Source organism: Ailuropoda melanoleuca, chromosome 9, assembly GCF_002007445.2.
Source record: "Ailuropoda melanoleuca isolate Jingjing chromosome 9, ASM200744v2, whole genome shotgun sequence".
Lineage (NCBI taxonomy): Eukaryota > Metazoa > Chordata > Mammalia > Carnivora > Ursidae > Ailuropoda > Ailuropoda melanoleuca.
In genome coordinates, this window is record NC_048226.1 from 69,506,994 (window position 1) to 69,533,714 (window position 26,721).

Consider the following 26,721-nt stretch of genomic DNA (forward strand, 5'->3'; position numbering starts at 1 on the left):
AAATATAGTCTTTTTTAGAAAAAATAGTGAAAGAGAAAGAAAGAAAGAAAGAAAGAAAGAAAGAAAGAAAGAAAGAAAGAAAGAAAGAGAAAGAAAGAAAGAAAGAAAGAAAGAAAGAAAGAAAGAAAGAGAGAAAGAAAGATAGTTGCCTTTTCCAAAATGACACTGCCAGTGAATGGTAGTATTATGCCTAAGACCCTTCTGTTTCCAAATCCCAATCTATTTCCATTGCACCATTTAATCAGATTGAGAAGAATTAATGCGAACCTATGTCTCACACACCATTTACTACTATCACTACCATTATGACCACTGTACCTAATATCTGTGGAATACTTACTCTGTGCTAGGCTCATGTTAAGTGTTTTACACACATTAGTCAATGTAAGTCTCACAACAATTCAAAAAGGAGACATCATTATTACTTTAATTTTCAAAGAGGAATTTGAGGCCAAGAGGTTGAGGAGCTCTTATCCAGGTAACAAAGCCAGGTAAAAGTAGGTTTTAAACCAAGTTCTGTCTAATTCCAGAAGAAAGGTCTTAACTACAATCTCATATTTTCTTTACTAAAAAGTTAGTATTATAAAGATAAAACATTCATGTCACCAAGGTTCATGTCCTCATCTTCTCTTTTCTATACTGTAAAAAAGACCCTCCCCCAAATTCCTCCATATTTGAAATCTTGACTATCTCCGCTTCAGCAATTCTTTCTCCATACTAAAATCTAAATAATCTTCTTAAAAGACAGTTGAGCAAGAATAATCTCTTATTTGAAAATCTCCACTGATTCCAGGGCACCTGGATTTTGGTTCAGGTCATAATCTTAGGGTGATTAAGCCCTGCTTTGGGCTCTGTGCTCAGTGCAGTCTGTCTCTCTCCTTCTGTTCCCCACCACCACTACTCTCTCTCACAGAAAAAAATAAATAAAATCTTTTAAAAAAATAGAAAAGGAAAGGAGAGGAGAAAAATAGAGAGAGAAGAGAAGAAGAGAAGAGAAGAGAAGAGAAGAGAAGAGAAGAGAAGAGAAGAGAAGAGAAGATGAGAAAATCTCCACTGATTCCAAATTACTTCCATGACAAGGGTTAAACTCCATGTCATTTCATTAGATGCCTTTCACAAATGAGTCCTAACTTGCTCTTCCAAGTTCATTCTTGCAGTTTCAGTCTGCTCGATGTGGGTTATATTCCCAGAAATCCCCAGACTTCTCTGTGCCTTTTACACAATGCTCTTTCTGCATGAGATACTTTCACTGGCATACTTGTACTCACCTGCACTAGTAGGTATAGGTTAGGTTGTACTGTAGGAACAAACAACAAACTCTCAGTGACATAAAACTCAAGGCTTATTTCTCACTCATCATGAGTCAGCTGGGGGTTCTGTTGAGTGTTCCTTACTCAGAAACCCAGGCTTATAGAGCAGCCCCTATTTGGAGTGTTGTCGGGCCCTAGGGCAGGAAAAAAGAGAGGGAGAGAGCCCCAAATTATGCTTTGTTTTTTTCAAGCTTCCATTCAGAAATAGCATACATCAATTCCAATCACTTTCATTGATCAAAGTAAGTCACAAGCATGGGTTCAGGCAGGGAGTCAGCAGATAGTTGGATTTAATTAGGTTTGGAATATTCCAGAAGAGTGTAATGGAGGGAGAGTTAAGGAAGGAGTATTTATAACAATGGGCCTAGGTGTCTAAACTGGATAAGAAAAGTGAGGTCAAACTGCGTTTAATAGTGGTGGGGTCAATGAGTTAGAGATCTCTGTAAGACTGATGGTGAACAGTCTCTGGAGGAATTTCATGTTTATTGGGAAAGATATGTGTAAATGGGCTGGGGGAGGGGTCATACAGTTCAACCCACAATAACTATGAATTTTCTTGTTTATTTAAATACTAATGTATTTTAAAATTTTGATTTTTCCCAACTCAGTTGTAAGCCCCATGGGAGCAGAGACCTTGTCTGTCTTTCTAACCATTATATCCACAATGGCTAGAACAAAGCCCAGCACACAGTAGCTGGTCAGCAAAAAGCTGGTAATGAATGAATGAATGAATGAATGAATGAATGAATGAATGGATGAATGAGTAGTAGGTTTCTTCTACTTCCACAGGACTCCTGAGAAAAGCTGGTAATGACCCAGTCACTCTGGCATAATAGATCAACTCCAAAGATCATACCATCACTTTCTTCCCTCCTCATACATCTGCACCTTTCTTCCAGTGAGAAGTGGAGTTTATTTCTCCTTCTTTTGAATCTAAGCATACTCTAGGACTGCTATGATAATAGAATGGAGTAGAAATACATTCTGGGATCTCTTGGCCCAGGCTTTAAGAAAACTACAAGCTTCTATTTCCTTCCTCTTGGAACTCAGCAACCATGATGTAAAAACAAGCCACATGGAGGAGAATTCAAGTCCTTTCTATGGCAGCTCCAGCCCAGCCATCCTCTGCCAGCCAGCACCAACTGCCAATCATATGAATGAACCATCTTGGACATTCCAGCCCAGTCTAGCCTCCGCAGGCCCAAATAACATCGCATGGAACAAAACAACCTCTCAGCTAAAATAATCTACCAACAAAATTGAAAACTAATACAATAGTGGTTGTCTTAAGCCACTAAGTTTGGGGGTAATTTGTTACCCAGTGATAGATAACTGAAATAGAAATCAGCACCTAGTCATGTGATGCTGCGGTAAGAAAAACATAAAACATGGAGGACTGGCTTTGGGAGCAAATGGTGGGGGGAAGCCAGAGATTCTCAAGAAGGCTATTGATGAAGGCTGGCAGAGCGTGAGGAGATCCCTATTGGATACTGGAGCAAAGGGGATACAATTTATATACCAGGAGAAATTTTACTGAAACTGTCGCTTGTGTTAACATCACAAATAGAAAGGGTGCCTCACGAACCTTTAGATCTGGCTAAGAAGATTGCCAGGCAAAATGTTGAAAGAGCCAGTTGGCTTCTCTTAGCTTCCTAGGCTATGACAAATACAAGAAGAAAGGAATGAACTAAATAAAGAACTATTTCAGTAGAATTTGGAGGAAATATAAAGGGTACAAGGAAGTCTTCGAGGTAGCAAATATTCTCAAAGTAAGAAATGGCCTGAAGGCAAAGATCAAATCTAGGGTGTTATCAATAAAACATAGCTTCAGTGTGAAATTTAGATCAAAGGTGCAAGATCTTTTGCAAAGACAGAAAGCTTTAAGTTGGTGTCTAAGAGATCCTTAGGCCAGACAAAAATACTTCTAAATCTCTAAAGGGCATGATTTGTAGACCCCCAGCAATAGAACTTCTAAGAATATTAAGGCTGTTATAACAACTTTGATGCTGGTATACACCTAGTAAACTAGCAAAGATAAATAATAATGTCAACAAACCAATGGAAATGTGGCTCCAGGGAAACATATTGTTGACAATGCTGTAGAATTGTTTCAAGCTTTCTAGAAAGCAGTCTGGCAATAGGTAACAAAATGTTCCTGCCTTTTTTCCAAATAGTTTATCTTTAGGAATATTGACCTAAGGAAATGGCCCCAAAGAGATAATTTTTAAGAAGCCATTGGTCTAAACAAGCCTTCATGGTCACATTATTTATAATAGAAAGAAACTGGAAACAATCCAAATGTCCAAAAATAGAGATTTGGATGTGCAAACTGTGGTGTATTTACATGACAGACTGCTCTATAATCATTAAAAAGACAAGTTTATGGATTGTGTGGACTTGAGGTTATGTGGCTTGAAATATCATTAGTAAAAGAACAAAGTATGAAATGGTAAGTGTGTGCTATTTCAATTCCATAAAAATAAGTACCATCTATATATTTTTAATAAAATAAAGAAAATGTATATGCAACAACTTAATGTTTAGAATGCTTTAAAATTGAAGTACTTGATATCCTAGTTTGAAAGGATGAAATGGATACTGTGGGGGAAATAACCAGGAAAAAGTTAAGGAAACTAGAACAGATACATTCACATGCAGGGTGTGTTTATTGAGAAGTGTTGACAGGGACTTACAATGTTCTCAGCCCTGAGCCAGACAAAGCAAGAAGAACAAAGGAAGAGTAGGATATGGTCCCCAGGCTCAATAAACATTCAAAAAACAAAAAGGACACAACAGATCGCAGTGTAGATGAATTTTTTTTTGTCCAATTCTGTGAAAAAAGACCAAAGGTTTTTTTTGAAACTCTGTTTTACAAAAACTTGCTAGAATTCTGAGACATTTTGCAAATGGAATTAGGGTTTAGATACTTTTGATAAATTGTTGATTTTTTTAAAACTATTGTTCTGTTTTTAAAATGCTCTTTTAAAACACTTGAACACTATGGCAAAGAACAAAAAAGAGAGTAAAAAAAAATGCCACCTAAAATCAATCCCATTCCTGAGAAATCATCATTGTTAACACTTCGTAAATATCATTTTAGCCAGGTTCACTTAGGGTTCAACCAGGAAAGCAGAACAAGGTCTCTGCTCCCATGGGGCTTACAACTGAGTTGGGAAAAATCAAATTCATAGACTTATTGCAAGGAATTGGTTTATGTAATTGTGGGGGCCAACTAGACAAGTCCAAAATCCACAGGGCAGACCACCAGGAAGGACAGAATGAATCCCAGGGCACAGGCTGAAGCTGGACATAGGCAGAACTGCTTCCTCTTCAGGGAAACCGCAGCTCTGCTCTTAGAGGCCTTTAAAATGAATCAGATCCACCCACATTATCTAGGAAAATCTCCCTTACTTCAAGCCAACTGATCATGGGATTAATCATACGTTAAAACATTTACACAGCAACACTTAGATTAGTATTTGATAGAATAACTGAAGAGTTTGGCCTCGTCAAGTTGACATGTCAAAAAGACCATCACAGTCCACCCCTTGTCAATGTGCACCCATACACATTTCCTTAAATCACAGTCGATCTCCAAATAAAGGCAATAACAAAGTCATACTTCTGCTTAATGTGACATAACTATCCTGTGTACAACTGAAATCTCACTAACCCTTTCCCCAGAAGGAGATGCAAAGTTCTTAGGTGTTGTTTACTCTTCTCCTTTGTTATCCTGTAACTTAAATACTGTCATATAAAATTAACAATTCCTGGGGAGCCTGGGTGGCTCAGTCAGTTGGGCATCTGTCTTTGGCTTGGGTCATGATCTTGGGGTACTGGGATCTAGCCCTGTGTCAGGCTCTCTGCTCAGTGGGGAATCTGCTTCTCTCTCTGCCTGCCGCTCTCCCTGCTTGTGCTCCCTCTCTCTGACAAATATATAAAATCTTAAAATTAACAATTACAAATACATATTATGTTAGATGATAAGGGAATAAGAGTGGGAAGGAAGCAAATATTTCCTTAATATACATTAATTTAAAAATAAGGAATAAATACTCAGAACAATTAGACCTCATTTCTGCAACCGGTCACCTGGCCAAAGTATTTATAACTACATTCTCCTGCTTCCCATCCCACATCCTCTTTGCCCTCAGCAAGAACCTCAGCTGGTCATGTTTCTTTACCTGGTGGGGTGACCCAAGACTTCATTCCTAAAGGGCCTGGAACATGATCAGTCTAGCCTGAATTGGGTTGTTGTATTTCCTTTGACTTTTATTACAGAGCATAGTAATACTAAGAGGCATCTTTGAGGGATCTCCTGTATTCCAGACATACCCTCCTTACCACCATGGTGTAATGGTGCTCAGTTTCTTCTTGGTAATCAGTCAGTTACCCCAGGCAGTATAGTAACTTTGTTTGCCTGCTGATACAAAGGCATGAGTATCCCAAAGTAACCAGGTGACAGTCTCAACTTCCAGGTCAATGGAATCATTGTAACTGTTTGTGGAAGTAGTTCTCCCTTTGAAACTTAGATCTCTAGACCAGCAGAACCTAAGGACCCAAAGATAGAAAGCAAAAATTGTACTCATGTACACCAGCTACTCCCATTCCTACTCTTTTTTTTTTAAGATTTTATTTATTTATTTGACACAGAGAGAGACAGCCAGCGAGAGAGGGAACACAAGCAGGGGAGTGGGAGAGGAAGAAGCAGGCTCCCAGCGGAGGAGCCTGATGTGGGGCTCGATCCCAGGACTCTGGGATCCCGCCCTGAGCCACAGGCAGATGCTTAACGACTGAGCCACCCAGGCGCCCCCCATTCTTACTCTTTAATCAAAGGTTCATCAATCCTGGCTATGGGAGAAATAGTTCCATCTATTGGACACTGATATAGAGCATAGTATATATAGCAAAATTATTTAGGCCACCTTAGAGATTATTCAGAAGTCTTTCCCTCATATCAAAATGGAACATTCTGGAGCTTCAGAAACTTTTCTCTTCAGAGAAACAGAGAAATGATTCTCTGTAAACACTTCCCCTCCTCTCTCCTAGTCCCCTCCCTTCACTTTCTTCAAGCAGCTACTATCATGTCTACTGGGGGAGGCAGCCTGGAAGCCATTCTTTACGAAGAGTCTGTCTAAATACTCAATTGTACATTTTCAGTTGAAGGTTCCATGCTTACAATTTTGTTTTTTGATTCATATCATTTTCTCTTTTGTGGTATAAAAATGTGGTACAAGAGCGTATCCTTTCCTCTGCTCCTTTAAACAATGTTTTAATTATAGTGGGTCAGCTAAGTGCAGGCAGAATTAACTGGTTTTGCATCATGAGAAACTACAATACAACATCTTAACTAAGTAGTATTTGGTAAAGAGAAAGAAAAGGAGAGACAACTGGTGTGGCCCCACTGTGGGAGGGGGTGGGAAAGGGCCAAACTTCTAAGCTTCAAAGGCCCTATTTCCTAGTATCCATGTCCCACTCGTCATCACTTTAAATACCTATTCTTTTGTGTTTCCAAATCCTCGTAATCAGCTTTTGTCAGTAGAAATTATATCATGGATTCACCCCTTTAATTCCTTAGTTCTTCAACTAGAGGAGTAAATAGGACCTAAAAGATCAACCTTCATAAAGTCTGAAGAGGTGAGATGGGGGATAAAGAGGAAATAAAAGCATGGGGCAGTTCTCCCAGAGGACAGGGATGCAGAAAGCCTTAGCGCTACTGAAGACCTGAGAGAGCATTGAGTGTCTAATACCCTAAATAAAGTTAGCGTGGAGGATTCTTTGTTGGGCCTCCCATAGAATTAACAAGGCATCATGTTGTTGTGGGGGAGGGGTTCCTGTGACTGGACTGATTTGTATCAGAATCACTTAGGGCAGAGCTTTTAAACCTTGCGCGTGTGCACATGTATGCGCACGCACGTGCACACACACACACCAGTGATTCTAGAATGGGTCCTGGTATAGAAGGAGGGCAAGACAGGTTTGAAAATCTCCCTAGGTTATTCTGCTATATGACTTTATCCATGACCCAGTAATTTCTGTGGCTTAACATGAAAAGCCACAGGAAACATTTCTTTCTTCCTCACCCACAGATGCTGCTTCCCTTGATGTGCCCCTTTCACCCCAGTAAGCACAATTCAAACTGGCTTAAGACTAGGAAATGTAGTGGCTCACTTTCGTGTGGCTTCAGGTACAACTTGATCCAAGTCTCGAACGGTATCACCAGGACAGGATTCCCACTCCTTACATTTCTTCCTTTCCTTAGCCTTAGTTCCAACATCTGACCCGTGTGGTCACAGATGACCGCAGCAGTACCAGCAACTACACCCTCCCACCTTCATGTCCAGCAAGAAGAGAGTCAAGAGTCTCCCAGGATTCCTGGTGATTGTACCTTTGCACATCATTGGCTCATTCCTGTACAGATCACTGTGGCCAAGAGAATGTGATCAGCCAGTCAGGGCCCTCCTGTGGACCTGGGGTTTAAAGTCAATCACATCCAAACCACAAAGCTGGGAATGGATGTTGGCATCAAACCAGCGGGGGCCACTACTCTCCTACTATGCAGTTAACCAAAGCCAGCATCTCAGGAACCACTCCAGATGTTGCTGAATCAACCTCATCCGGTCGGCTTGTATAATGTGCCATTCCTTTGACACATCTGTCTAAGGCTGGCAGAGACATATGTTAAGGAGACTTGCGCCTGACCTCAAGCACCTGATGACAATCCAGTCAACAAAAGTATGTTTTCATTTTAGAAAAGAAAAGAAAAACACCTAGTTTATGTAACTGGGTATCTCCTTTCTTGGACTTCAACTCTTACCGACCCAGCAAAGTTCTGAAAGTATGAGATTATCAAAATGGTTCATTTTCTTCAAGCAGGCATTTAAAACCTCACTCATTCCAAATGTTCCCTCTGAGACTGCCGCCTGGTAAAATTGTATGAGCTGTCTCCACAGAGCCATCTAATGCTCTCACTTTCATTTGGGGACGTCTAGTGACAAGAGCAATGAGCCACAGATCAAGAGATAGACAATGTGGGTTCTACCTGCTTCTCAGACATCACTAGTGATGGGATGCAGGGTAAGTGGCTTTGTTCCTTAAATAAGAAAGAGCTTTTAAAACTTTGCTATGATGTGGAAATCAAGGGAATACTGTTCCTCTTAAGTAACTAACCTTTTGAAGTTTACGAAAAGGAGCTTCCACTTTCAGGAAAACAAAGATGCTCAACAACAGATATCTATTGAGCACCCACTAAGTTCCAGGCACAGTGCTGGGCTCTAAGAATAGAAAGATACAAAAGGCCCAGCTCTTAGCATGGGTGAGCTCCCACGGTAGTCAGGGAGACAGACAGGTAAATAGACAATTGTTTTGCAAGGTGCTTTATGCTGTAACTGAGATATGCATGGGCTGCTCTCTGAATTGAAAGGCTGGGCATGAGTATTGATGGCTGAGGATTGAGTTTTTCACATGAGCAAGGCGGCAAGGAGAGGGGATCAGGGTCCAATGAGCCTTTTGGGCAGAGGGAAAACACACACACAAGCATGAAGCATGGTGCATATGCTCCATTTTCTGTTTGCCTCTCCAGAGCCACTCTCCAACCCTGTCCACTCTGCCCTGTGCCCTGGAGCTGGCCTCTGTGAAATGCATCTCTGGAGCTCCCTTGACTTCTGGCTTCTAATTGGTTTCAGCCAATGAGATACACCAGGTAGAGAATGGAGGGAAGTGAGAGACAAAGTTCAGATATGCGTCCTCCCCTCTCCCCACCCCGGCTCCCACTCTGAGGAGCAGGGAGGCCACAGCTCCAGCTCCCCAGGCTGACCCACCTCACTCTAGATCCAGGGGACATCTTCCTCACTTGCCTCTTTAGGTCTAGAGGTGGTAATGACCCTCCATTCTCGTTTCCCTTAACCCTGTCCACACCTTTGTAAATAGTCTAGTAAGCTCCTCGGTTACCTCTTTTGTGTGTATCATCTGTCTCCTGCCAGGACTCTGACTTATACATGTGTAGATTATGTAGAAATTGCTGGAATATAGAGTGTATGTCTGCATGGGGCAAGAGTGATGAGGATAGAAAGTTGGCAGGAACCAGGTCCTTGGGGGCCTTCGATTCGCTGTGAGGAGTTAGTAAAGACTTTATCACGTAGGTAATAGGAATCCAGTTTTTTAAATCATTTGATTACATTTAAAAAGTCATTTGTAATCATTATGGGTAATATATGTACTATATACAATTCAAAAGCAGCTACTTGCATGCTACCAGGCCTTAGAAGAAATGGAGGATGGAACATCAGTGACCATGCAGTTGCCCATGACGGGATAGGCTCTGTCAAAGGTGAGCAATTCATCCTAAGATAAAAGTGGTATATCCAGGATCAGGCACAAGCAGGGCCAGAGGGTACAAGTAAGCAACAGATGCAGAAGGCCCCGAACCCCTCTACTTTAACTCATATTTATAGCTATATCAGGGAAGAAGGGAGTCTTATTATCAGATGAAAGAGGAAAAAAATAGGTTGGTCCTGGTTCATGGATGGGTTGCCTTGTGCTATGGACTGCATTGTGCCTCACCAAAATTTATATGTTGAAGCTCTAACCTCCAATTTGATGGTATTTAAAAATGAGGCCTTTGGGAGATAATTAGATTTAGATGAGATCATGAATCAGGACCCCCATGATGGGATTAGTGCCCGTAGAAGAAGGGACCTTAGAGAGCTTGTTCTGTCTCTCTCTCTCTACCATGTGAGGACACAGCAAGAAGGTGGCTGTCTCCAATTCAGAAAGAGAGCCTTCACCAGAGCTTAATCATGCTGGCATGCTGGTCTGAGACTTCTGGCCTCCAAAACTGTAAAAAAATAAATTCTGTTGTTCAAGCCACCCACTTTGTAGTATTTTGTTATGACAGACCTAACAGACTCACAGCTTGGTGTGAGCCTGTTGCTAATTCACAACATCAGTTAGTAATGACTCTGAAAGGTAGGGAAGTCCTCCATTGTGCAGCATTCCAAATGGTGTATCTAGTCACCCACTGTGTGTGGAAAAATGAAGTGAAATGACATAAGAATATATACAAACTCATGGGGAGTGGCAATAGCTTGGCTGCTTGGTCAGGGAACTGGAAAAAGAAGATTGGAATACCAGGGTCAAAAAAATCTGAGAAAGAGACATTTGGACTTATGACAGTTGGCAAAAAATATCAATGTATCACATGCTAACACATGCCAGAGATCATCCATAATGGTAGAGGTAGTAAACAACCAAGTAGACAGGATGACTGGCCAGTTGTCATCATCCAACCTCTAATATCACCCATTCTACTACTGGCATGATGGCTCGCGGATGACAGACATGGTGGTAGGGACGAACGTTATGCCCAACAGCATGGATTTCCATTCATCAAAGCGGATCTAGCTACTGCCACTGCTAAATGTCTAACATGCCAGCAACAGAGCTAAGCCCACTGGCATGATACCATCCCTCACAGAGATCAACTATTTTCACCCTTTAAGAGGCAGCAATTTATCTTGACTGAGATCAATACATATTTTGGACATAAGTTTGCTTTTCCTTCCTACAGGGCCTTGGTCCAAAACCACCAAACAAAGGTTTGCAGAGTGTTTCATTCACCTACATGGAATGCCATATAACATTGTCTTAGAATGAGAGACTCACTATCCAGGAAACAAGTGGAGTAATGGGAACATGAGCATGGCATCCATTGGTCCTATTAGATTGCACACCACTAGAAGCCATCAGCCGGATAGCAACAGAACAGTCTCTTAAGGATGTAACTGAGGTGTCAATTCAGAGATGATAAACTGAAGGGATTGGGTGCCATTCCAAATGAATGACCATTGTGTAGATTACATGGGTTCAAGAGACTAAGGGATGACATAGAAATAACCCCACTTACCCTTACTCCCCAGAACACAAGATCAACCAGAATCCTGTGTAAGCTGCTCCAAGGTGGGGTAAAGTTACTATAAGTAGCAAGTCAATACTAATGGCACAAGGGTGGGCTGCAATGGATTCTGTGGTACTCCACCTAGATCTCCTCTTGGGAAGCGCACATATTCCCCCTAACTGCTAATATCAGCTGCTGACAACTTACAGCTGTGTCCCTCACTGAACACTGTCCTCAGCCACAGGCTACAACTTGCCCAGAGCTATGACCCTTTCCAGAGGGCAGCCCACAGCTATGACTGGTTGATTCAGGATAATGAAGACCAGATTCCTTTGGGATGAGCTGAAGCCTCAGCTGCAACCACGTTCCTCATTAGTTTCTCACTCCGACCAACCCTGCCTTCTTTGTGTCCTTACAAGAGTATGTCCCAAGAGCACTTCCCTTGCCTTCTGCATATAACGCTCTGTCTCAGAATCTGTTTCCAAGGGAACCCAATATAAGAGCTAAAATTTCCATTCATTCTAACAAAGTAAACACGATGAGAAAGAAAACAAGGAATTACTTTAATTTTAGGTTAGTACTAGGTGCAATTAGGCTTCTGTTTTGAAATTAGGAAACTTTTTTTTTTAAGAAATATTATGCATAGTGACTGGAATTTTCACAGCCACCCATGGTTTTTTTGGCATGTTAGGCACCAATGAATGTTGTTCAAGCCACTCGATCTATGGTATCTTGTAATGGTGGCCTAGGTAAACTAATATAGGCAGCCCAGAAACTAGTGTGAAGCGCTATCAGGAATATCCCAGCATGGAAAAGAAGTCTTGCTTCAAGCCAGAAGAGAGAAAAGAAAGTTAAGAATTTTGTAATCCACATGGTTTTTATTGTATTAAATTCAAAGTGTACTGTTTATCACTACTAGAAAGTTATTTTGTGACTGTTTCTTCACTAGAGGGTTTTGCAGTGGCAAATGAGAGTTGATAAAAGTACCAGTCATGATAGACTAGGTTATACTGTGGCAATAAGTGTCTCTAAACACCTCAGTGGCTTACAACAACAAAGATTTGTCTCTCCCTTATTCTACTTATCAAGTTAGGGTCAGCTTCTGCTCTGATCCAGTTAATTTCACTTTGGGACTCAAGGTAATGGAGAAGTCTTATTGTGGCATCGTGGACCACACATACTGACTTACAGCTTCAACTCAGAAGCGCCCTACATTAGATTGGCCAAAGCAAGTCACATGGCCACTTCAGAGTACAACAGAGCAGTGATGGATAATCTTCCCATAGACAGAGACACCATAGAAAGGAGTACCAAAATTACAGGTAAACAGTAATATAGTCTACCACAGTGAGGTGGTTTATTTTTCCCCTTAAAGAATGGTCCATATACTCAGAAATCCAGTCAAAGTGGATCTGTAACTATAGTGCTCTTTGCATTTCTATATACCTAAAGGTGCCATATATTTTGAATGTGTTATAGACTTCCTATGATCTTTCTCATAAAAGATCATTATTTTATTGTTTTAAACTTGTTTAAACATATTGCTATTTCTAATCATCAGAAAATTAGAATCTCAAAATCCATAATGTAGGAGGACAAGTTAGATAGATATACATCTGATTCATAAATATATGATGGGAGGGAAGAAAAGAGAGGGAGGGAAAGAAGGAGGAGAGAGTGAAGGCCTCACTAGAAATTCAGCACCATGTCTAATGCTAGAAAGTCCTAATATGACTTGGGAGTTCTGCAAGGAACCACCATGGACAGTTCCCATGGTGGGTGTCTGCTGTGAGAAAGTGACCATACTTCTCACTGTTAAGAGGTGTGGAGTTCTGGAGTAAACAGCCAGGCTTATCACCTTTCCAAGTAAGAGGACCATTTGAGTCATGGCAACTCACCCCCGGTATCTAATAATCCAAATATACTTGGGATAAAAACAGGGTATATTCAAGTCACAGGCATTTTGGTAGGGTTATAGATATCTCTGTATCTTCAGATGTCAGAGAAATGTCTAAAAGGTGATCCTGATAAGGAAGAAGAAAATAAAAAGACCTTTGTCTGTGATCCTCTCTTGGCTGCATCTCTGGAATCAAGATGTGAGATTCAGCCTTCTGAGTTAATCCAAAACTAACCCAACTCTGTGGAGTTGCATAACCTGGTTTAGCAAAGCTAGTGATCTTTGAGGTTGAGCATACCTAATCTGAATCCTGTCTCTTTCTTGCACCAGCCATGTGACCTTGAGCAATATAACATCTCCGAGCCTTGGATTCTTCATCTGTAAAATGGGGATAATAATCTGACTTATTCATATGGTTGTGATGAAGATTAAATGAGATACATGTAATACTCCCAACACATGACAAGAACTTATTCAGGTGTAGCTATCACTAGTCATCATAATCATCAGCTTCATCAGCTTCTATATCATGATAAGCCAATCTATATAATTAGGGGGGTACAATGGTACCTCAATCACAAAACATGCCACAGGTTGGGGAGGTAATGTTTGTTTCCGCAAATATGTTCATAGTGTAATTACATGTTCTAGATTTCTGATTTCAAAAACACTGCAATGTATCTCATTAATTAACTGATTAATGATTTAATGCTTTGTTTTAAATGGTTTTTAAAATCTGGGTTTTACTTCCTAATTGTTTTTCCCATTAAATTTAGCATCAACCACAGCACCACAAAAATGAGTGCCTACATAATTGAACGATTTCCATTCTCATTGAGACGTATCTGAAGTTTGTGATTTCATGAACTGAAATGATTTCTTTGTCTTCATTCAGAAAGAGAAAACATCTGCTCTCTAATAATAATGTCTTGGAAAATTACTACAGAAATCAGTCATTTTGTACTTCCTCCTTGGGTAAATTTGCAAACTTCATAACTTTGTAGGGTTATTTCAAGAGAAAAGAGAAAATTAAATCTATCAAAAACTGTTGCCTTCTAAACCTAATTGCTACCAAGCTATTTTCTTTGCATATTCAGACCGTTACTGGGTGAAGCACAATTTGTGGGATGGCATTTTTTGGTAAGGCACAATAGAAAAAATTAATTATAGAGCTCTAGAGATCATTTACCCAAGCACAAAGAAGATATACATTAATAAGTGACTAACTAGAATGCATAGAGGTCTGAATATTTCCCTTCCTGAGATAGGAATGAATTTTTCTTAGGTGCTTTGATAGCCATGGGCTGTATGATTGGAATACAGTCCATAAATGAGCAGGCATGTTAGGCTTCCAAATGCCATTCTATGTCGGTTCTCTGTTTGGCCATTTCACCATGAGCTTAATTTAATCTAAAATTAATTTTCTAGGAAGATCGGTAGGAGAAGAAAGGGATAAAGAAAGGGGGGTAATCAGAAGAGGGAATGAAGCATGAAAGACTATGGACTCTAAGAAACAAACTGAGGGTTTCAGAGGGGAGGGGGGTAGGGGAATGGGATAGGCTGGTGATGGGTAGTAAGGAGGGCACATATTGCATGGTGCACTGGGTGTTATACGCAACTAATGAATCATGGAACTTTACATAAAAAACCAGGGATGTACTGTATGGTGACTAACATAATATAATAAAAAATATTACTATAAAAAAAATAAAAAATAAAATTAATTTTCTATCCAAAAAAGTTTTTTTATTTTCTAACTTGAAAAGACAAAAATTGGGGATGCTTTCCTTACTAGCTCACGTCTCTTCCCATACTATCCAAAGAGAATGCTATCTATAAATGGCTCAAGAAAAAGAGAATAGAGCTAGAAAATAAAAATCCCAGGACAGAGTAAAAAACAAAACAAAACAAAAAACTACAAATTTATCATTTTTAAAACAAATAACCCAATACTGGAAAGAATATTGAGAAATATGTACCCTTATCCACTGTTGGTAAACCTATAAACTGATACAAACTTCTTGAAAGGTTAGTACTGTGTCTCTAGACTGTAGGAATGTAGGAATCTTAGACGATGGGCTCTAGAGTTGGAAGCCTGCCTTCTAATCCTTACCATTACATGGCGTGTGACTGAACAAGTTTCTCAGGTTTCCTGGACCTCATTCTCCTCATCTATAAACACTAGAATAATAATATTATCAACCTCTTAAGCCTGTCATGAAAGTCAATTGAGATAATAACTGTAAAATATTTATCACAGAGCATATTCATTTTCTATTGCTGCAAAACAAATTACCACAAAATCTGTAGTTTATAACAATATATATTTCATTGTTTAAGATTATTTACTTATTTATTTGAAAGAGAGTGACAGAGAGAGCAGAGTGTGTGAGAACACAAATTGGGAGGTAGGGGCAGAATCATAGGGAGAAGCAGGTTCCCCACTGAGCAGGGAGCCTGATGTGGGGCTCCATCCCAGGACCCTGGGATGAAGACCTGAGCTGAAGGCAGACGCTTAACTGATTGAGCCACCCAGGTGCCCCAACAGTATTTATTTCTTCTCTCATAGTTTGTGTGGGGTGCGAGTCTGCATAAGGCTTGCTGGGTCCTCTGCAAAGCTGCAATCAAGGTGTCAGCTGGAGCTGGATTCTCATCTGAAGGCTTGATGGGAGAAGGGTCTGTTATTGGCTCTTTTTTTTTTTAAGATTTTATTTATTTATTTGACAGAGAGAGACAGCCAACGAGAGAGGGAACTCAAGCAGGGGGAGTGGGAGAGGAAGAAGCAGGCTCCCAGCGGAGGAGCCTGACGTAGGGCTCGATTCCAGAACGCCAGGGTCACACCCTGAGCGGAAGGCAGATGCTTAACGACTGAGCCACCCAGGCACCCCTGTTATTGGCTCTTGAATGAAAGCCATCCTCATCTCCTAACAGCTGCCCTCAACTCCTTGCCACATGGGCCTTCTAACATGGCCACTTCCTCAAATCTAGCAAGGGAGAAAATCCCTAGAACGAGTCTGCCAGAGAAACTGAGCATTATATAATGTAAGATCATCACATCCTATCAATTTTGTCATATTCTACTGATTAGAATTAAGTCAGGTCCTGTTCATACCCAAGGTGAGGAAATTACCCAAAGCTGTGAATACAAGGAGCTGGGGATTAGGAATGCCATTTTAGAGTCTATTCCCCACGCAGACACTGGTAATAAATGTTAGCTATTGCATAGATGAAGAAATTCAGCACAAAATTATTTATGACATTGAAAAATGTGAAACAACTTAAATGGCACCATTTATGAAATGCAAGGTCAATGTGGCTGAAGCACACTGTGTGAAATGCGTGAGGGCAGTGGAACGACCAAATCAGAGGGAGCAGGTCAAAATTTCCCTGGCATAGCTACAGAACTCCCTCAACAGAATAGTACAAGTAACCCAACACAAGGAGGATGGGATTATTCATAGAATATTTTTAAATGAAATAAGGTATTTCTTTAGCCATAAACATAATTTCTATCAGTCATAGCAGAATTTGGCTCCTAAACACTGGTTGTGAACAGCCAGAGGAGAAGTTTATAAAGGGAAACAGTAAAATATAATAAGTTAAGTTTCTGTTAGGTGACAGGAGGATCAGTCTTCTTAACAATGCTGTGTCCCAAAGGTATTTTTTCCTGCCAAAAATGATAGGATCCGTGTGTTGAGAGTGTAGAAGTAAAGAATAAACAAAGCTTGGTCTTGTGTTTTGATTTTATTTAAACCACTATACAAAGGGAAACAGAGAACTAGTGCTTTACATACCAGAAATTAAAACATGGTGAGTGTTAGAACAAGAAACTTAGCTTTTGGCACTAACAGAATTTAAACTCTTGAAGGTTTAATTTCAGGTCAGTTATATCTGAATTGACTAATATATATAGTTTATGAACCATTATTTCTCTAATCACATTTTGTGACTTCTCATAATTACCTAAAACATGGTCCTTGAGAGGCACAAACACCCCTCAAGGGGCACAAAATATGTATGAAAATTTACATAGTAGATGTGTAAAAATAGGTTCTTGTAATAAAATAATTTGATATCAAGCAAGTCCTTACCATGCTACTTTACAGTGGATAACAAAGAACTTCACCACCTAGAGGAGTAAAGTTTGAGACCTTGTCTCCATTAATTATTCATTCTATAATTAATCCATAATCAATGAATAAATATTTAGCTCCTGAAGTTCAAAAATTTACCGAATCCTCTGACTTTTCTTATCAGCAAATAGAAAAGAAAGAAATTTACAGGCAGTGTTGGAATAAAAGTTTCAAATGTTTCCTTCAGAGTTTGCTTATTAAACCTGATTTCTTTGGGCACCAGGGTGGCTCAGTCGGTTAAGCATCTGCCTTTGGCTCAGGTCGTGATCCCAGTGTCCTGGGATCGAGTTCTGCGTCAGGCTCCCTGCTCCATGGGGAGCCTGCTTCTCCCTCTGCCTCTCTCTCTCTGTCTCTCATGAATAAATAAATAAATCTTAAAAGAAAAGTGATTTCCTTCTTAAAGGAAGGCTCGTATTTCTGATTCCTCTTTTTCTTTCTCAAAGAGAGAACTTGTGTTATTCTGTTTTCAGAGATCAACATACCAACAGACTGATGTGGAAAAGTAACCAGGATAAACCATAGGACTATGACCAGATGGGTGGGAATAAGAATGCAGATTTCTAGTCAGTAGGTCAGTAAGTCTGGGATTCTGCACGTCTAATAAGTTCCCAGGTGATGTCTACAGTGCGGATATGAAACCCCGCTCAGAGTAACAAAGGTATAAGTAGTGTGAGGCCAGGTTGAGCTGAGTGACACAGCATAGCCCATTGTGGTCAGAGAGGTAAGCAGCACCAGAAGGAACTAGGAAACCAGCACAGATGTTAACCTCATAGTCAGGTAACAAGGCAAGTCTACTAGAGCAGAGCATCCCTGCAAGTGTACCCCAAGACACTGACCCCTCAATCTTCCATTGCCTGGAGCCCTCATATCCTGAAGCCTCCACTGGGGCCAAATCTTGCCAGTTTGTCCCAGTGCATAATAAAATGTCATTTTTTCAGTGTGCCATAATGCATAAAAAGTTGGGAAACACTGCTTCAGAGTTCTGAAATCTGAAGATTCAGCTTTCATGAACAGGTACCTAAGAAAAAGTCTTCAGAGGCCATGCAGAGGGCAAAACATGGAAGAAAATGTAAGCAAAAGCAAGCTCACATGGAAAATCCCAGAGACCAAGAAAAGGCAAGGCCAGATGGCTGCATAAGAGCGCAGTGTGAAAAAACGCTCAACATCACTCATCATCGGGGAAATACAAATCAAAACCACAAATGAGATACCACCTCACGCTGGTCAGAATGGCTAAAATTAACTCAGGAAAGAATGGATGTTGGCGAGGATGTAGAGAAAAGGGAAACTTCTTACACTGTTGGTGGGAATGCAAGCTGGTGCAGACACTCTGGAAAATAGTATGGAGTTCCTCAAAAAGTTAAAAATAGAGCTAACCTATGACCCAGCAATTGCACTACTTGTTATTTACCCAAAGAATGCAAAAATACTGATTTGGAGAGACACACGCATCCTGATGTTTATAGCAGCAATGTCTACAATAGCCAAACTACGGAAAGAGCCCAGATGTCCATCGACAGATGAATGGATAAACAAGGTGTGGTATACATACACAATGGACTATTACTCAGCCATAAGAAAGAATGAAATCTTGCCCTTTGCAATGACGTGGATGGAACTAGAGAGTATTATACTAAGTGAAATAAGTCAGTCAGAGAAAGACAAATACCATATGATTTCACTCATATATGGAATTTAAGAAACAAAACAGATGAACATAGGGAAAGGGAAGGAAAAATAAAATAAGACGAAAGTAGAGAGGGAGACAAACCATAAGAGACTTGTAACTATAGGAAACACACTGAGGGTTGCTGGAGGGGAGGGGGTGGGGGAAGAGTGTCACCACACACTTATGTCCACAGACTTTCTCCTGATTTTCACAAAGAAGCTGTTTGGTTGGGGGCACTTCCGTCTCCCTCTCTACCTCTCCCCTTGCTCCAGTTTGCCTATGTCAGAACAGGGGGAAGGAAGTATGGTAAGGGACAGAAAATTTCTTCCTGAAACTGGTACCTTGTTCAGCTAGATTTGTACCTCCTAGTCCGGCAGAAGCTTAAAGCTGGCTCTTTCTTTTTGTGGGCTTTTCTGAAGATTTGGGGAGGAGTCCCCCATGGGCCACCCCAGTTGCAATCTCATGATGTGAAAGATGCCAGCTTTCTACTCTCTGGCAGCTTTCAATCACTTTTAGCTTCCTCTCTCCTGGAGGTCCACCCCACACATACGTTCACTGTCAAGAGTGCCCTTCCTTTTCTCTTGGTTAGGATTCAGACAGATCCCAGCCAGCTCTTTCTCTCTGGTCCATGGGAATTCCTCCAAGTCCAGCCCAGCACAACACCAGCGTTCTCTCAGCTGTGAGTACAGACCACCCCCCCCCGCCCCGCCACCCACCATGGTTCTCAACTGCAGGGAACATACGTCAAGCTCTCCGAGGGATCCTACGGAAGCTCCCTCACTAGACCTGAAGTGGAAGTAGCCCTCATCCCTCCCTGGAGAATGGTGGGACTCACAACAGGACAACATTTCTCTCCAAAGAAATCCACCCACATCCTCTCTTTGTTCCACTTCAACCCCTATTCATATCCTTAATCTGGCCGAAGGGCCCAAGCACTATGGAATAGTCCTGCACAATTTCTTGTGTACGTTCTGCATCTGGGGATTGGTCTCGCATGTATTTTCATCTCTGACAGCCATTGTATTGTGGTCTTTTGAAATTAAGCCCCAGATATAGCCCTTTTAGTCATCTTCCCCTTCTACTAGTAACAAAAGCCTTAAGACTAAGCTGTCAGGGAAAAACATAATTCTCCTTTCAGATTTAATAGGAAAGACAACAGCAGAGTTCACTGGGTAAGAAACGCTGTCCAGATGCCTGCAGGCATGCTGGGCAGCCAAGCTGAAGGTCAGCTTGGGACGCCCTCAGACAGCAGCTCGCGAGAGGCAGGCCGCCTTCTGGTCCTGTCTGTGATGATGTGGTTCTCTCCATCTAGTCAGTAATTGCCCCAGGGCTAATGAACCAAGTGTTAACACATCAAGTTAAAAAACACGCTGTGAGTGACAGACACAAACCCCAAGGCATTTGGCTTGAGATGAAAGTGAATTTCTTATAATTACATTTTTTACAATTTTATTTAACATTTTGAGAAGTCCCACTTAGACTCTCCTGCTAACCAAAGAACCATCTCCAAGAAGTGTCTCTTCTCCGTGTGTGTGGAGGGAGGAGTCCAAATGTCAGCACACAGAGGTCTCCAAGGATGCCCTTCCCGCTCCAAACCCTATGGCCAACTGCCTGGGATGTAACTGAGTTTGCAAAGCGAAATTAGCAACTGTTTTGAATTGTAAGGAGGATGTATATAAGGGAAGGAGAGCTATCTGGCCATTGGAGTCTATGCACTAGACAATGGACTGGAAAACGTAAAGTCAAAGTCTTCATCTTCCTGCTCTGAAGGGCTCTAATGAACTTGGTGTCCCGGCATGTATTTAACTACCAGGATGCCCTAGTTCAGTCCAGACTGAAATCCAAAGTCTGGCTCCTTGAAGAACTTCACGGGCTGTTCAGGGTATTTATTTGCACAAGCTGGTGGACCTAAGAAGCCTGTGTGTGCGAACGTGTGTGTGTGTGTGTGTGTGCGTGCACGCTCATTTGTGCAGGCCTACCCAAACTCTGGAGGAACTGTTTTCACAAGGGAATTTGTGAGACACTAGGCACACCCAGTACTACTCTCCCCGGGCATGATGGAAAGTGTCTCGGTGAATGGAGGACGTGGCAGGGGGAGTCAGAGGCAGGGTGGAGGTGTGGCAGATCCTTGTGGAGACTGGAATGGGAGCCTCTTGAGGCAACTTTGCCAGCTTCTCAAACTCCCACAGTCTGGGGGAATTTCATGGAAACGGGTGAGGGTAAGGACTGGGAATTTGGGAGACTGATGAAAGTGGGCTTTATTCGTGCCCACCACTGAGTCAGCCTTGATCTCTGAGCCAAGAAGGAGCCATTCACAAAATGGGGGCATTTGCAATAACGGTCAAGCCTGGATATAGCATGACTCACACTGCACAGATTTAGGCTTCTTCTGGGGCAAATCGTGGCCTAGAAACAAATCCACTTAGAGTGCACAAGACACACTTCCAGACTCTCTTTAAGCATGCAGAAAATCATGTGGATCTGGGGCTCAAGAATCCGCCAGTAAGGACCCTCATGTGCTTCTGAAGATAGTGCGCTGAGGCACAAGCTTTGACAAACACTGCCTTACAGTAACAGGCCACCGGGCTTGCACATAGCGCCAAAAGTTGGGGACATTTTCACTTCCACAGTGAGATTGAAAGTTGGAAAGAAATCACACCATGACTGCCAGGGTTCACTATCCACGTGCCTCTCCTCACACAAGGTGCCACTGGCAGCAGGAATAACCTTTGAAGGTGGTCATGCTGCTTCAAGGCTCCAAGGTGACAAAAGTGCCATCTGGCTGCCAAGTGAAGAGTTGGCCTTTTAAAACAGGAACTTTTCATCCAAGGGCGTCTGCCGCCCCCCATATAGTTGCATGTTGATTCGAATGAGATCAGTAGTGAAAGGGTCCTTGAACAAATGAATTAGGCAGATAAGCGAGGCGCCATTGCTTTGCTCTGAGGGTTGGGATAAAGAATATGTGTAGAGCTGTGCAATAACAGGGAAGATACAAGGAACCACCCCCAGTGATGGAGACTCTGGTGCAATTGTTTCTGTGAGCTGGTGAGAGAGAACAAATGTTCAAGAAGCTGAGCCTCCAAGATTTCAGAGCCTCAGGACCAAAATTGGGGTGGTATGGGAGGGGATAAAGAGGAGGGGCTATCTAGAAAATGGTGTCACCACATGGAGAGGGTTGGGATCTGCTTTGGCTTGGGAAAGAGCCAGAGTGCATGGCGAGGCGGGAGGAGGAAGAGAAAAGCAGGCTGGTGAGAGAGCCAGGCAGAGCCTAGGGAGCACTCGGGGCTGGGCAGGAGACAGGGCAACAGCCCAGCAAGCAGCCCTTGCTGAACTCCCACACTTAGCCAGCTCTGGCATATTCTATGTGCAACATGTCCGAGTGTATTGCCTTTAACTTCCCTGCTGTTATTTGGCTAATATCCCAACATCCTCTGACAGGAATAAATTACCAGTTTCACTCCATTCTATAGTCCAGTGGTCCTCAGACATTTATATTTGTGTCAGAATCACCCAGGGGGTGATGAAAACTCTAATCTATGGGTCCCAACCCAGGGCTTCTGACTCCATAAACCTGGGGCAGGGCCCGAGAATCTGCATTCTCACAAGTTCCCAGGTGCTGCTACTGCTGGTGTGGATACCCCTTTAAGAACCACTGGTAGAGCCCATCCTTCCCTCAAATAGGTGAAAAGGGGTGGATGGGTGGAAGCTGGCCTGAGAAGAAGGAAGATGCCTGAAAAGAGGCAATGTGTGCCTGTGGCGGGGGGCAAGTTCGTCTGTGGATACTGGGATTTCAGTGGCCATGGAAAAGTTAAGAATATTTTAAGTTTATATCAGCTGATTGATGCAATAAATTTCATATGCAGAATTTACCATGGTGATTTGAAAGTAAATACCTCTGAGAAGAAAATAATACTCAAAGAGGCTATCAGTCATTTACACTTTACTCTGAACAAGTAAAATTCAGATCTTTATGTAAAATTGTCATCTGCAAAAGAGATGGCTTTACCTCTTCCTTTCCAGTTTGGATACCTTTTACTTCTTCTTCTTGCCTAATTATTCTGGCTAGAATGTTCAGTACTACGCTGAATAGCAATGGCAACAGTGGGCATCCTCGTCTTGTCCCTGAGCTTGGAGGAAAGCTTTCTGTTGAATGTGAGGTTAGCTATGGGAAAATTCATAGCTGAGAAAATTTGGAGGGTGAGGAGAAGTAAAAGGGCATGAAGAGTGAAGACAGCCTGTCAATTTTTCATTTTATCTAATTTTGCCTATGGCTGACCTGAGGCTGACAGTTTTAAAAGCCAAGTTACCAAGCCAGATTGAAAGTTAAAAGTGAAGACCTAGGTCTAGTTGCAGCGACTGCTCTACCTTGCAACAGCTATGGAAGCTTAGGCGAGGTTCTTGACTTTTCGGGACTTTAGCCCCTTCTCCCCAGAGCAAGCCTACACCAGATGATCAGGTAGCATTCCGAAAATAACGCAGCTTTAAGGGGAGCCTGGCCTGACCCCATGAGAGTCGGTGATCACTCTAAACCATTTAACAGTTAAACCCCACCAGGACCAGCTCACCCACACCGGGGACCTGAACCCCTCCCCTCTCTCCTGGTGCTCTGCCCTTTCCGTCCTCAGCTCAGATCTGAGTTCCTCTTAACTCTCTGCAGTGAAGCGCATGCCCTACACTGCAACTCCTTTCAACCTTGGATCAATATGCATTCCCATTTTGCAGATAGAAAAACTGAGGTTCAGAGGGGGTATAAGCTGCTCACCCAAGGTCACATGGCTAATAAATGGTAGAGCCGAAACGTTTCCTATCCCATTTTACTGTCTGGGTCACGTATTACATCTCTCCACTTAACAGCTCTCTGGGACTCCCAAGGCAGGACTGTTTTCACTGCAGCCCACCCCGGGAGCCATGGTCTCTGCCGACTGCACCTGCACTACCTCTGCTGGACCTTCTGCCCCTCCTCCCACTCTCTGCTTGGCTCTGGAGCCCTGAACCAGGCAGGGGGCCTTCCTGCCTGCCTGCCCCTCCCACCCCAGCTTGGCATGAGCACACACTTCCACATCCCCCCTTGCTGTTGGTGAAAATGCGGGCTACAGGCTGGAAATAAGCCCTGTCATTTATTCCCGTTGCAGGAAATTTGAATATTAGCTAAGTCACAACAAGAAACCAGCCACTCAGGAGTAATGCAATCCAACACTCTGCTCAGTCCAAACCTACCTGCAGAAGGGAAACCCAGCCCAGCTGTGTAAGTCTGAAGGAATCGCCAAGCCCTTTGTATTCCAGGCACAAGCACCTCATGTACTATTTTCAGGACCAAGGTTCTGGTTTGAACATTAAGCCTTTCTAACTCGATCTTGGTTAAAAGGCACTAACACAGAGATCCCACTCACTGTTACCCCTGCTCAGGAAGACGGTCCTAAGCTGAGGAGCAGGCAGGGCAGCCCCAGGACAGAACTGAGTGCCTCAGATACCTTCTTCTCTGACCTCGCAGCCACAGAGGCATCGGGGTGCGACTGCAGGGAGAGGCCACAGGGAAGCTGGCTGACTGCTCACGGCTACCTTGTGTCCTCTGCCAAAACGCGGAAAAGCCAGGCTGCACCAGGGCTGGGTGGGCAGGAACGTTTGTGAAGGATGCCAGGATTGCTGAGAAATGGATCTGGGTGTCTTACATTCTTAAACGTTTTTGTACAGGATGTAATCAGAGCGGGAGTATTTAAGCCACCCTGTGAGTGAGGAAGGCAGGAGGAGAGGGAAGGGATAATGCTCTCATTTTGAATTGTTTTAAAAGAGGGAGGTTGTTTCAAATAAAATGTATTTGTTATAAATAATAGAAGCCATGAGTAAGAATGGCTTAGGGAATCTTGGTACATATTGTGTCACAGAACAGAAAATGGGAGGTAGGAGTTACCACAGCTGGTCTATGTGACGGTATCTTCAACACCCAGGCATCTTTTGCCTTTTACCTTTTCTATCCTCAATATCTTAGCTTTTTTATTCTTCTTCATGCGTGTTGCCTCATGATCACAAGGTGGCTGCCACTCTAGCAAGGATTATATCCTCACACAACAGTTGAAGGCAGGACACAAAAGGAGTATTCCAGGCAGAGAATTTCACTTCATAAGCCTCACTCTTAGCAGGCTTTACTTTTGTTTCATTAGCCAGACGGGGCCACTTAGCCACTTCTAGCTATAAGGGAAAATGGGAAAGCAAGTATGTAGCTTTCCCTACTTGTATTATTAGAAGTGGGAAAGGGCTGGGAATGGCTTTGGAGTAGACAGCTAAGCTGTCTACCATAGGCATAAATAGAAGTGTGGCCGGAAATAAAAATAAAAACAAAATTTTTTCACCTAAGTTCAAAGAAAAACTTTTAGAATGTATTCACAGTTTAAGTTAAAAAAAAAAGAAAAGAAAAGAAAAGAAAAAATTGTATGTAAACATCTGTACTATTTAAAAAAAGACAGGCCTGGCTGTATATGCATATTTTACTTCCATACAAGTTTTAAAAAAAAGTGAGGGGGGCACCTGGGTGGCTCAGTGGGCTGAGTGTCTGACTCTTGGTTTTGGCTCGGGTCATGATCGTCATGATCTCATGGGGCATGAGATCGAGCCTCGTGTCCTGCGGGCTCCACGCTCAGTGGTATCTGCTTGAAGATTCTCTCCCTCTGCCCCTCCCGCCACTCGTGTTCTCTCTCAAATAAATAAATCTTTAAAAGAAAAGTGAGGCAACTTCAGAAACCTACTTTCCTCTGACCCAATTTAGCCTAGAGAAAATCATGGATTTGTATAAAGGTGTTTATATACGTGTATATGTATAAATACATATATGGATGTTCACCACCTATGTTTATAAGAGCAAGAAGTTGGAACAACCAAGCAACCCTACTTCACAATGCTCTGTGAGGCACCAAAGCCAATTTCAAATCAGCCTGGAAAGGAGAATGGACCTCTCCCTTTGTGTGATCCTTCGTGTGGGTCCTATCCCAACATGGACAAGGCTGTGTGAAACCACTCTTTCAAGGTCTACCTTCCCCCTTGTTCTACCTGGTAGGGTTTGCGTAGTGGCTTCTGCGCTACATTCAGAATTGCTGCCCAACCCGTCACTTGGGTCAAACCCATCAGATCTGTCCCCTCCTGGCCACAGGGCTGATTCTCTCCCAGGAAATCCCATGCTAAGAAACTTCAGTTGAGCCACCCTATGAGTGAGTCATGACCCAGCCACGCCGAAGTCCCAGTGGTGGGGTTTAAGGCTCAAGGGAAGCTCCCTAGTGCCAATGATAACCAGTCAGAATCCCACCCGATGCAAGGAGGGGCTTTTAAAGCAGAGGAGCATCGACTCTCTACCCTCAAGCTCTCAGTCTAGTGGGGGAAGAACAGGACAAGATCTACTGGGACTGAGCAGTCTTAGAGCAGTGGTACATGGCGGCACTAAAGCTGTTTGACTTTGCTACTTACAGAACCAAATAGGAATTATTCATTCTTAGGGCTTGTGATAAGACTAATGAAAACAACAACAAAGGATGTGAAACCTGTACAGATAATTAAGGTGAACTGAATTTCACTTACTGCTAATGTTGTAGGAAGAGCAAAACTATCTTATTTGTTAAGGAAACACAAAAATCTATTTCCTAGCCAACTAACATGCTAGATACTAAGAGCATTTATAAATTTATGCTTAAAATTGAAATAACCAATCTGTAAGAGAGAACTGAAACCTATACAATGACAAAATTGTTAAAGGGGACATAACAAGAAGCCAATAGCTCAGCCTTCAAGGAGCTATTGACTTTAAGGTCACTCTGAGCTAATGGAAATGTTCC

At 42.3% G+C, this 26,721-nt stretch overlaps 1 protein-coding gene across 1 annotated transcript in view; it reads right to left on the minus strand.

Moving 5' to 3' along the window:
* Positions 1 to 1,393: 1,393 nt before the first annotated feature.
* Positions 1,394 to 26,721, minus strand: part of RRM2B (ribonucleotide reductase regulatory TP53 inducible subunit M2B) — an 88,609-nt gene continuing 63,281 nt past the window's right edge. Inside the window, exon 9 of the mRNA XM_034668404.1 lies at positions 1,394 to 1,444. Coding sequence (XP_034524295.1) covers positions 1,409 to 1,444 — 36 coding nt within the window. The 3' untranslated portion in view covers positions 1,394 to 1,408. The remainder of the gene's footprint in view (positions 1,445 to 26,721) is intronic.